General features: G+C 40.5%; 2 protein-coding genes across 2 annotated transcripts; one reads left to right on the top strand and one right to left on the bottom strand.

The window, feature by feature from the left end:
* Positions 1-375: 375 nt before the first annotated feature.
* Positions 376-1,368, top strand: TADA2B (transcriptional adaptor 2B; the record flags this gene model as incomplete). Its single annotated transcript, XM_009707421.1, has 1 exon — positions 376-1,368. A coding segment is annotated over one exon (993 nt), but the record flags the coding sequence as incomplete, so codon positions are not given.
* A 5,212-nt stretch (positions 1,369-6,580) lies between these two features.
* GRPEL1 (GrpE-like 1, mitochondrial (E. coli)) lies at positions 6,581-11,300 on the bottom strand. The gene is made up of 3 exons (XM_009707420.1): positions 11,131-11,300; positions 9,820-9,901; positions 6,581-7,810 (listed from the first exon to the last, which is right to left on the bottom strand). The coding sequence occupies exons 1-3, from the start codon at positions 11,179-11,181 to the stop codon at positions 7,464-7,466; spliced, it is 480 nt and encodes a 159-aa protein (XP_009705722.1). The 5' UTR covers positions 11,182-11,300; the 3' UTR covers positions 6,581-7,463.
* Positions 11,301-12,140: the final 840 nt, after the last annotated feature.

Here is a 12,140-nt window from a genome sequence, read left to right as displayed (position 1 = left end):
GGGGACTTAGAAAGCTTCTTCATGATGGCAAGCTGACTTTTTGAGGGAGCGAGGGATGCTCAGGAATCACTGTGTGGATCCAGTGTCTCGATGGTGTTCCTGTGCGCAGAGGATCTGCTGCAGCTTGCCTTAGTGATGTTTCTGGTGTTGTTTTCATGGCTTATGTGCCCCTGTGCACTTGTAAATACTTACCTGAACCTAAAAATGCAGATCTGATGTAAATGTGCCTAATTGCAGTATTGCTACAAAAGTTTACGTATTGTGAGTTGGCTTTTGTAGGAGCAGGGAAGAAGAAGTCATGCTCTTACCTGGGTGCACGTTATGCTGGAGATGTAATGGGAATCATTTTATCACTCCTCCTTATTTTCCATTTAGGAGGACATGGCTGCTCATGTGGGAGCATCCCGAACGCCTCAGGAAGTGATGGAGCACTATGTGAGCATGTACATCCATGGCAACCTGGGAAAAGCCTGCATCCCCGACACTATTCCAAACAGAGTAACAGATCACACATGTCCCAGTGGCGGCCCGCTTTCTCCTAGCTTGACCACGCCGCTCCCACCGCTGGATATATCGGTGGCTGAACAGCAGCAGTTGGGATACATGCCACTTCGGGACGACTACGAGATTGAATACGATCAAGATGCAGAGACTCTGATCAGTGGCCTTTCGGTGAACTATGATGATGATGATGTTGAAATAGAGTTAAAAAGAGCTCACGTAGACATGTATGTTAGGAAACTCAAGGAGAGGCAACGGCGGAAGAACATTGCACGAGACTATAACTTGGTACCAGCCTTTCTGGGGAAGGATAAAAAGGACAAGGAGAAAGCTCCCAAACGGAAGATAACAAAAGAAGAGAAGGAGTTGAGGCTGAAACTGAGGCCTCTCTACCAGTTCATGTCTTGTAAGGAGTTCGAAGACTTCTTTGAGAACATGCACAAGGAGAGGATACTCCGAGCAAAGATTCGGGAGCTGCAGCGGTATCGTCGAAATGGAATCACCAAAATGGAAGAATCTGCAGAATACGAGGCAGCCAGGCACAAACGGGAAAAGCGGAAGGAGAACAAAAACATAGCTAGTTCCAAGAGGGGGAAGGAAGATGGTAAAGAAGGTGAATTTGCTGCCATTGAAAACCTGCCTGGCTTTGAACTCTTATCAGACAGGGAAAAGGTGCTCTGCAGCTCTCTAAATCTGAGTCCGGCACGTTATGTGACTGTAAAAACTATAATCATTAAAGACCATCTGCAAAAAAGACAAGGAATTCCTTCAAAGAGTCGCCTTCCCAGTTACTTAGATAAGGTACTGAAGAAAAGGATTTTAAACTTTCTAACAGAAAGTGGTTGGATATCCAGGGATGCTTCATGAAACTCAGCTGATCTGGAAAAACACAGCAGAGGCTCATTACAGCCTCAAGGACTCCGTTATTTTTTTCCTTCCCTCCCCAAAGATACAGAAATTATGTCACTTAAAAACAAACAAAAAAAAGCAAGTACATAAACCCCCACAGTATTCATGATCCGTGTTTCAAATAGACTTTTGCTTTGGATCATGGAAAATACTTCATTGTGAAACTCCTACATTGGATTTCACTGCTTTTGGTACATTATTAGAACAGATTTCTTTTACGTGAACTTACTCAAGTCCAGTAGTCCCAGAGTAGTTACTTTACTCCTTACTATTGGACAAATGAGTATCAGTGTAATCCTTGCTTTTCTTTGAAGGTGGGAGGTAGTTTCATTGGCTGGAAACTTTCTTCTGCCTTTGTTTTGTTTTTGGGCGTAATGCTGGCAGCAAAGTGAAGCTTACAAAAGTCCTGAGCTCAGGAACACGGTGAGTGGGGATGTTTGTGACCATTGCTAAACTTTCAGAACATTCTCCTTAGTAACTACAGCCAGGGCGCTGGGACAACGGGGTGAGGTTCTGTCAAGAATACAGCAGGGATGAGCCATGGCAGGGAGTGGAAGGAAAGAAATGCGGTAGGTGAGATGCCTGCAGGCACTTGTGCTGTGGAAAGGGTTCTTGATGAGCTACCTTCACACCCAGCTGATCCAGACATAGCTGTGACTTGAGTTTTTGATGAAACAGACCCCACTGAAGCTCTGGTGTTAACTAATTAGAAGCAAAGTTGCAGGACTACATGGCAGCTGTGGTGCTCTGTTCTGGAGGAGGGGTCAGCACTACTGTGAAGTGGCTGATCTGGGCCAGAAATGGGCAGCAAAATCGCTGTTTCTTCTTGTAAGGGGAGCCTACTCCTCCTCCTTTGGTATCTAACTTCTAAGCTTGTCTGGGCTGAGGAGGTGTAGCTGCCTCCTTCTGAATTTGATTGGGAGGGGAAGGGAAAGGTAGTGAGATTCTCAAATGGAGAGTGATCACTGAGATCGGTTTTTAAGAACAAAAATGAGAAGTGATACAGATCAGGTCAAAATGCACAGCTAATGTCCTCCCTAAGTACGGAGCTGTAAATCAAGCCATGACAGGGTTCTAATTGCACATACCTTGAAACATACCAGACTAAACACAATGAATTTGAAATTACTGACATGGTAGAACTGTGAATGCAGCCCACTGCAGTGAGAACAGTGCACCTTCAGAGGTAACTCCTCACAACTCTTAACAACTACAGCCTGAACTGGGCGCTTGCGACAGGCACCAGCTGGCAGTGTAACACAGCGTGTAACAGAAATGCCAGATCCACAGTACGGTTTTAGGAAGATCTACTGATTAAGGGAAACATGTTGAAGGAGGAGTAGAAAATGATTTTTATGTTCATTTCATCCTTAAATTCCCATGCTGGTATTTAACCAAATTAATAAATAATGGTGGTTGCCACATGGAAGATGGCAGGTGTGCCAAAACATAGAACTTGACTGGCTTCAGAACAGGTGCAAGCACTGGAAATATCCTCTTGGTTTGATGCTTTGGGCTGTAGTCAGCAAGACTACCACAAAATATTAAAACAGTATTAATTCTGCAACTTGGCAGAGGTATACTGATCAGGACTGGGTTTTAGTTAATATATCCAGCATTACCAAAATAGTGTTACCAGTGAGTTTAGAATAAAAGGGGTATAATTACAAAGCCAGCATTTCTAAGAAAAACCCAAAACTCTAGTGCCTTTTTCTTTTGAGCTTGTGATGTTATGTTCCTTCAAAAAAGGTAAGGGCTATGTCCTCTCAGATGTAATACTTTGTTTGGCTTACCTGTAAGTGGCTTGTTGTGGAATACTTGAGACAAAACTGGAGACAAAACCGTCTCTCCTTGGCAGCAGTGGAACTAACTGCAATGTGCTGAGTAGCTTTAAGAACCATTTCCACCCTGTACGTGTGTACAAACAGCACACAAGTTCGTAAGGTATAAACCCTTCGTTATTTTCTGTCCTACTCCTGTGGAAAGGAAGCTCAGCCTTTCTTTCTAGTATTCTAGTTATGCAATTTGGTTCTTCCTGTTAACTTGTTACCTAATTGCCATAACATACCATTACTGAGAGTGTTCTGGAGCCTCAACTCTGCATGTAGCTGGGAGTTTAAAAGAATTGGGTTTTTTTTTTGTTGTCTTTTTTTTTTCTCAAATCTCTGATTTTTATATTTCTACACTGTTTTGGCAGTGTAGAACTGAAGCAATAGTCTAAAGCCCATCTGATCAATAACTTAAAAGAAAATAATCAAGGCACCAATGAGTCATTTAAATGTTGAAGTGAATTCTGCGTTTATACTTTGTAGTTTCTTAATTCCTCAGCCCCTCCAAAATGTTTCTTTGGTGCTAGACATAACTTATTGAACATCAAAATGAATGTAAAATAAAGTATTTTTAATGTATGAAATATGGATATCAAATATTTATTTTATACTTGCAAGCAAATTCAAGGTGGTAAATGTTTGCTTTAGCAAATACTAGTCCCTTGGAAAGGGCTTCCCTAGAAGCAGTGTCTCATTGTCAGCTATGCTTTTAATTTTAAAGGTGACTTGCACTAGAGGATGCTGCTGTTCCATATTTTCACATGGAACTGATTTAGTCTAAGCATTCCTTCGTAATGAGCTGCTGCTTGTTTGTTTCTTTTTAAGTTGAGATGCAGTTATATTAATCCAGCAATTTACTAGAGCTATGCTGCTTCTCTCCTGTGGTGAAGGGGCTGAGAAAAAACATGGCAAAGAGCTCTTCAACTTGTATCTTGTGTTGATCTGGAAGTGCTTCCTGTACTGTACAAATAACCTAGCCTTCATGTTGCTAATGAAAAGGTGTTTTATATGCTTAATGCTCTTGACTTTTCTAATTAAAGATATTACTAATGATCATATCTGTCCTAACAAACAGCACTGATGTAAGCCTATGAAAAAGGGACACTCCATAAGCTGTTCAAAATACTGATCTTCTGCTACTGATAGAGGCAGCAGTAAGTCTCTTTTAATGCTGTATGTTTACTTCAATCAGTCCAGTCCCAGTGATGTTTTACAGTAGTATTTGCTCACTAGGTAACAAGGCAGCATTAATCTCCATTCTGTGTGCACTACCTAGTGCAGAAGGGCTTGTTAACAGAGTATTCTGGATACAGACCCTCCTGCCCCATGTTCTGTTGCAGTCTCAGCAAGCATTAAGAACAGCGTTAGTAGGTCTGCATGAGTCTTTGACCATAAACTGCCTTGTAAATCACACAAACTAAGCACTCTGCCATTATTCTCTTGGGCAGCAGCTGCATCAAAATTCTTTGCAACTGTAACAGACTTCATTAACCTTTCTGTTTACTAAAGCTTCTTGCAAAATGTTTTTGCATGTGCTCCAGTTGCTCTTAAGTGATGACACATTGAATACTGTGAAGGAAGGTACCTGGTGAGCATGTTCAGCTCATCAGCTTCTTCCTTTTAAAGGGAATGTTGCACTCATTTGAATAGTGTACTGGTGTAGCTGTGCCAGACACACAAATGCCTGTGCTGAAATAATGTAAAACCTAACATGTTCTGCACACTCAGCATTTTATTAGGTTTTTGCATTGTATATTGGTAAATAAACTTGTATTAAAGTTTCTTTCCATTATTGATTTAATGGTAATGTAGCTTGCGTACCGAGGAAAATGGCTTAAGTCTTTGCAATAACAAATAGAGATGCATTTTAGCTAAATGATGATGGGTGGAGAAGTGGTCTTTATGAAATAGCTGAATGAGAGGTACTGGTGGTAGCTTTGTTGGCTGCTCTTATGCTTAAATTTCAGAACCACCTCCCTCTGTTCTTTGATTTCTTCAGTGCTTCTCACTGTTGTATGGCAGAGTGTGCAGGTGGTTTCAGCTCTCAGTGAAGACTGAAGCTCCCCATGCTGAAAGCCTCGCTGAATGGGCAGGCCAAGGAAAAGGAACCACTTAAATAAGATACTTGGTTATCAGTTTTAAAGATACTAGTTTGAGACTTGTGATGAACACTTAACCGTAGTTTGTGTTTAAGAACACCTTGAATGAAGTACCGTAGTCCAAAAAAGAGAGTTTGTGTGAGGCACTGGGAAGCTCATTAACAAAATCTTAATCTGCTGGGGAAGAAGCTCTCCCTTTGTTTTAATTGCCCTACTGGAAAAAACTTCTATACTCAGGATGTTATTAGTTTTAGTTTAGATCCAGAAAGGTTGGAACGGGGCAGAACACATGACAGTTCTTAGAAAGGTATATAAATCAACCCTGATTCCTTTATGGCGTATCAGTTGAGTATGGGTTCCAATCAGAGTGCAACAAAACTATTTCTTCAATCCTTCACACAGCTACAGCATGCTCTAATCCAGACTGAAGGAAGTAGCTTTCAAATTCAACTTAAGTATATAGAATCCCCCCTTTTTTTTCCCCTATAGTTTTACATCCAATCTTTGCATTTTGATCTTTGTACTTGATTAGTTTAAAAAAGTTAAAACTGTAGTTGTCTTCTTACATGCACCAAAAGCTCTTTTCCCTCCCCTGCCCAGTCAAAGCATTAATTTTCTTAGAATTGAGAAAGAATGAATGAATCCTTAAAACATGCCTAACCCTCAAACAGTAGTATGCACTTAGGTTGTTCCTAGTTAACCATCTCATTCCCATAAGGCAAACCAGCACTGGGGAAAAAAAGTACTTAAAGGACAAGTAATCACTTCTCACCATGAGTAGGTCTAATGTTCAGTAAGCTGTTGGCAACTCTGCATCTGAACCAAAAAAAAAAAAATTAATACTTGACCTTAAGGTAAAAGAAGCTCCTTAATCCAAGACAACCAGAAACAAGGCTGAAAAATTCAGAAGTACTTACTGTTTACTGGGTCCTAATAACATGCATAAGTTTGAGGTTTCTGTCCTGTGTGTTAAATGTATGGGCTTTGAGGATGCAAGAGGACAGGTGCTTTGTCAGTTGTGTAATCTGCCAAGTTCCATCCACTCCTATCCGGGTGACCAGACAAACGGAGGACAAAGCACTCAGTTAATCACGTACTGTATTTTAGCCTGATTCTGGAGGATTGGGAGCAGCAGGTAGAGTTACACATGGCAAGAGCTGCATATGGGAAAAGTTCTGTTGCAACTTAAGATCCAAGCTGAGTAAATGCAAGAAATGAAGATGAAATTAAGTTCACGTTTTTGTTTGAGCCACTTCACTTGTAATTATTTATGTAATTCTAAAAGACAGTATATACCAAACTCTCAGCTACTCGCTTCTTTGGGTATTCAGGCTTTCAGCAGGGTTGTAACTACAGTTTGCATAACAAACTGATAGTAAAGCTTGGAAGTTACAAGACTATCAAAATTGTTTAAACCAATTTATACAATATTAAATTAAAAATCCAGAGATAGGATAAATTCTATTGGTTCTTCAATGCCATACAAGTATTAGATGGTTTTCTTGAGTCAATGTTAGTACAGAACAAAAAGGGTTGAACAATTACAGAAGATGTCTACTCTCCGTTGCCTTTTATTTACAGGTCAGAATTCACAAAGGTTTAAATTTCATTTGTTGAGAGAGGTTATTTCTGAACAGACAAAAAAAGGGCATTTATGACATCAGCGTGTAAAAGCTGAGGGATGCTTGTAGAAAACAAGTTACTTGTACTACTTCACCCACTTCTGCAACGTTAGATTCTACAAAAGGAAGTGTTTGAACCACTATTTGGATGTTCAATCTACACATAGTGATAAACATGAGACTGCAAAAGTCTTGTGAGCATTTTGTTCCTTCCAATTTCATGCACCTTCAGTAGTAATAGTTGTAAAAAATGTAATCTATTCTAAAGCATTAGAGGACTTAATGGCTCTTGTATTTGACACCTAAGAAGAGAGCTTACAGAACAGTGATGTTGAAGGCCACTAAGCAGGAGAATTTCATCAGTTGCTTCATTTTTCCTGGGAGACCTCAGCCAATTCATTTACACCTCTCGGGGGCAGAGGAATGAGGAGAGCATGGTGTAAGAGAAAAACCATCCAGCTGTTTAATAGTTGTATGGCATTTAAAATTCTCAGATTAAGCAGCTAAGCATCTTTCACAACACCCACCAAGGCAGGCCGCAGTGTACGCCCATGCAGCTTATAGCCAATCTTGGATACTAATGCAATAGTGCCAGGCTCCTTCCCTTCCATGGGAGCATGGAACAATGCCTCGTGTTCATAGGGATCGAACTTGGCTCCGACAGGATTCAGTCTGAGCAGGCCATGTTTTTTAAACACTTTCTGAATCTGTACTTCTGTCATAACAAGACCTTCATATAAGCTCTTCAAGTGAGGGTTCTCATCCTTAATTTCTTCTTTTGGAACACTTTCTGTTGCTTTCTCCAAAATGTCTGCAACTTCTAGTAAGTCCTTACAGAAGCTCTGAATCCCTAAAAAGAAATAAAAGAGAAGGGAATGAGATTAGTCCACTGAGGGAAACCCGTGTTAAAAAAAAAAAACAACAAACCAAACCACAACAGCAATAATCTGTACTGGTTTAGATTTTTAACAGATACGTGATACTGGACATAAGTGTGGGTTAATAACATTTGGGGTAAATTGTCCTTTCCAATTTTACTTGATGATATGGAACTCTTACAGATACCTTGAAATCTACACCACCTGCTCTAGTTCTATGGAAAAAATGTATTTCAACTTAAAAGAACTAAAGCTACACTGATGACCTGACACTAACAGTTAAAATTCCAACCGAAGTTACTAAAACCTTCAGATGGTTTAATGTGATATCCTCATGTCTCTCTCATCCTGGGATTCACCTAAAGTTCAAAGCATTATGTTGCCCAATTCCTACCCTTTAATCTGATGTGCTAAAAATATTTTCAGAAGAAAAAGCATGTAGTCAGATTGGTGAGGAGTCCAAGAGATGAACAGAGATTCTTCACTGAATGAGAAGAACTCATACCTCTCCCTTCCACTACAAACCACTTTTACAGAGTCAAAAACTGTGCCTTGTAAAGACCGAGCAATTCCTAAGCTAAAAAACTGCGCAGCTCCACAGAGGCTTGAGCTCTTCACAGAAAAGTAACTAACAGTGTCCAAGTAGTTCCAAAAATAATGAACAAGTGAATCGAGGTTTTAAATTAAAACTAAAAGTGTGGTTAGGGCTGAAGTGTCGCAAACACAGACTAACCAGTTGTCTGGTGATCTGGATCAAACCAAATAACCAAACTCTTCAGAAGGTGGTTTGTTTTGGTGGTGGGTTTTTTTGTTTGTTTGTTTTTTGTTTTTTCCTAAGTGATCTCCGCAGATATCTGTGACTGCATCTTCGTGAATTTATGCAAGTCTCGGAAGTGAGTTTCTCTTCCTTCAACAGAAAAAGCAGTCACATACGAATGATAAAACTTACAATCATGCAGATTATCTGTAATTTAGTTTTCATGAGAAAATTTATTTATTTATTTCCATTGTAGCACCTCTGAGCTCAGACATGACTCAAAGTCCTTCTGCACTAAGTGGCAGATTAGCGAAACAATGCTTATTGAAAATCAACTTTAGGATGAAGCATTCAAACATCCCTGAAAATGGTACAAGAATTGTACGTAACTAACTGAGAAATGTTTTTTTTTGCAGTACACATTAACTGAAGACCCTGTATTCAGACTTCTGTATTCAGAATTAAACTATACAGCTGTGTATAGCATGTGGCAAAAAAGGCCAACTCATTTTTCAAGCCAGTGACAGTCGAACACTAAGTTGATACAGCACTCTTCTGCTGTAGTACTTGCATACAATTTCTGTTTTACAGATTTGTGTTTGAGCCATCAAAAAACTAAATCGGATGTCAGTAGCCTGGCTCTTGAAGAAAGATGTGTTTCTAGCACTCCTCGTAACCAGTGACTGTATACTCTTACCACTGAAAAGAATCTACCTGTCTAAACGTATTAATTCTATTTGAAAGCTATGGCCTTCAACAGAACAGAAAAGTTATTCAAATAAAAAAAGAACCAAATCCAAAACAAACACCAAGAACAAAAAAACCCAAATCAGAGGAAAGCTAATATGCCATGCTCTTTGTTCAGTTTTTTGCAGTCAGTTCTGAGGCCGAAGTGCACGAAAAAGGCAAGCTTCAGGCTGCAAACCTTACTGAAAAATCCACTAGTGCAGTATATATTGTAGGAAATCCGATACTAAATTTAAAGAAAATTTCAAGTTGTTGACTTTAGCAGTTTAAGTCTTGCCCTTGTCTAGCAAGATGATTACAATTCTGATGCAGAGTGAGGAACCGTTCAAACTTCTCTGCCTCGAATACATTTTTTAAGGAAGTAGTAGGAATTACTGGGAAGTACAACTTGTCAAAACTGTTGGCCAGTCAGGTTAATTTTCCAGGTTTCATGTTTCCTGGGTCTTACGAGCACACACAAAAGGAGCCTCCACTGACCATATAACTTTGCCTCTTCTACCAGTTTCTGGCTTCTTTGCCTCACGTTTTCTGCATCTGCCAAGGCACGCTTGTACTTGTCCTGAAGAAAAAAAAAAACAGTGACAGAAGAGATTTCATTCCTGGTGGCTGGGTAGTTGACAGTAATTGAAAACAGCATATTCAGTATAAAACAGCATTTTAAACAGTTACATAGCCTAAACCCACCATCTAAAGAGTAATCTAAAGACAACATGCCAATTATCACAGCATCCTTCCTACCAAGGCAGATGTTTGCTTCACTTCAATGCAGACAGAAGTGAGGGAAAGGAAATAAGATGGGTTTTCAAACTCTCAGTATTTGTCAAGAGATTAGCTGGAAGACATTTTTAACTCTACAGATATATCAAGTTTTATGACTCAAAGATTTCTGCTTTTTTGGATGTGTGTTCACAGGAAGCCTTCATCAGTCATAACGTATTTTGACATTATGGAAAATGAGGTTCAACCCAGCCATGACTTTCAAACCATCTCTTCGCTCTCCATATATACCACAGAGTGTCCTCCAAGGAAACCCAGTCTACTTGTGGATCATAAGTGCTGCTTCTATAGAAGGTTCCAGGCTACCTCTTGAAGTCTCAAACGCTCTAGAAAGACATTTTATATAAAGCACTCATCCAGAAAAGCAACACCTTTGTTTAATCCACACCTCCCACCTCTCAGGGCATCCTTTACCATCTGCTGAAGTCACATACGGGAGAGAATGCAAGATAAATTAGGCCAGACAGAGGGAACATGAGGCTTCAGCCTTGTGTTTGAAGGGCTCTCCAACAGAGCAGGTCTGAAACTTCCACTTCCTAAATATGTAATAAGTACACTATTATATAAAAGCTAAGCATCATTAACCCCGACCTTTGAAAAGTCAGCAGCTGTTTTCAGAAAGCCTACTCTTAGCCCACACAAATACACACATCAAAGCTGCACTCAAACCCTTCCATGGGCTTCCAAAAATTACTTCTCCACTGAGCAAAACCTAAGTGGACTGAAGTCAGTGAAACTCACTAACAAATTTTCAGGCTGGAGAAGGTCATATTCCATCCAGAAATTGGAAAGAAACTATCAAAAAATCTTAGTTTTGGACCAGGGATGCATCTCAGGTCTTGCAGTACATCTACTCTTAAGTCTAAAGAGATTATAGAATTACAGGTTTTTATTCAACAACTAAACAGCAGCCACACAACTGTAACCAGATTGTGCACTCAGAACTGGTAATGAAGACTCTTAGCTATGCAGTTTGTAAGGAATGTAACCTGATGACCAAAAGACACTTACAGTAACTTCTTTTAGTTGTTCTTCCAGTTTAGCCTTTTCTTCAATTACCATTTTTTCAGCAGAGCTGGGTTCAACCTTCTGGTCATTTTGGCTCTGACTCTGGTCCTCCTCCAAGTTCTGGCCAGTATTTTTCTGTTGTGTTGCTACACAAAGCAGTCGTGGAGAAGTCCTAGGGCAAAAACATGTAGACAATATTAATCAGTTGCTTACTTTTTGCGATAGTAGCATTTTCTGGACATAATGAACACTTTGACATGTCAACGTCTACAAAATTCTCACATTAAAGCACAAATTAGTACAACAGTTCTAGGTCTGTGAAAAGGAACTTGTTTGCAGGAACTTTCATCAGGACTAACTGAACTTGGCCCATCTAAACTGTTGCAAAAAATAACTTTGTTGCAGGATAACAACCACTGGGCAGCAGCTTGTAAATGTCCATTATATTCAGTTTATAAAATCTCAACACTTTTAAGGGGAATAACAGCTCGTTTTCAGCACAGTACTCTATCAGGAATCAAACAGAGTTGACGTGATGCAATCACCTGCAAGTGTCTCCCGGAAAACACATTAGCAAGAACAGTGCTTTGCCGCTAATTGCTAGAGAGCAATCGAGAAGTGTCTTCTGTGTCACTGGTCTATCTCATTACTATATCGCAAGTATCACATCAAGAACAGGCTCCTCCCCATGAAGATGACTATTTATCCTTTCCTAACGTTTTGTAGGCTGAACTAGCTGAGCTACCTGAGCAAACCGGCTCACGGACGAGGCAGGTGGATCAGTACCGCAATGACAAAAGGCCTCGGATCTCTGCACGCCACATCCAGACCTCACGCCTGGAGGCCTTCAGACTCAAGACCGGGCCAGGAGGGCCCGGCAATGCCTGGCCGGCCCACCCTCCCGGCGGAGGGTATGGGAAGCCAGCAAAGGGCGGCGGGGAATGGGGAGCCGGCACCAACCCGTCCCGGCTATAGGAAAGGGCTCTCCGGCGCAGAGTCGGAGGGCTGGGGCT

This window comes from Cariama cristata, unplaced genomic scaffold (assembly GCF_000690535.1).
Source record: "Cariama cristata isolate BGI_N322 unplaced genomic scaffold, ASM69053v1 scaffold8649, whole genome shotgun sequence".
Taxonomy (NCBI): Eukaryota; Metazoa; Chordata; class Aves; order Cariamiformes; family Cariamidae; genus Cariama; species Cariama cristata.
Note: the sequence above shows the minus strand (reverse complement) of the source record. Positions and strands in the feature narration are given on the sequence as shown.

Bases quoted from the DNA above. Each gene is read 5' to 3' on its own strand.
- GRPEL1 (XM_009707420.1), bottom strand. From the start codon at position 11,181: ATGGTAATTGAAGAAAAGGCTAAACTGGAAGAACAACTAAAAGAAGTT. The intron at 9,902-11,130 runs GTAAGTGTCTTT...TTTTTTCTTCAG, and splicing joins AACAACTAAAAGAAGTTACT to GACAAGTACAAGCGTGCCTT. The intron at 7,811-9,819 runs GTCAGTGGAGGC...ATTTCTTTTTAG, and splicing joins AGAAGAGGCAAAGTTATATG to GGATTCAGAGCTTCTGTAAG.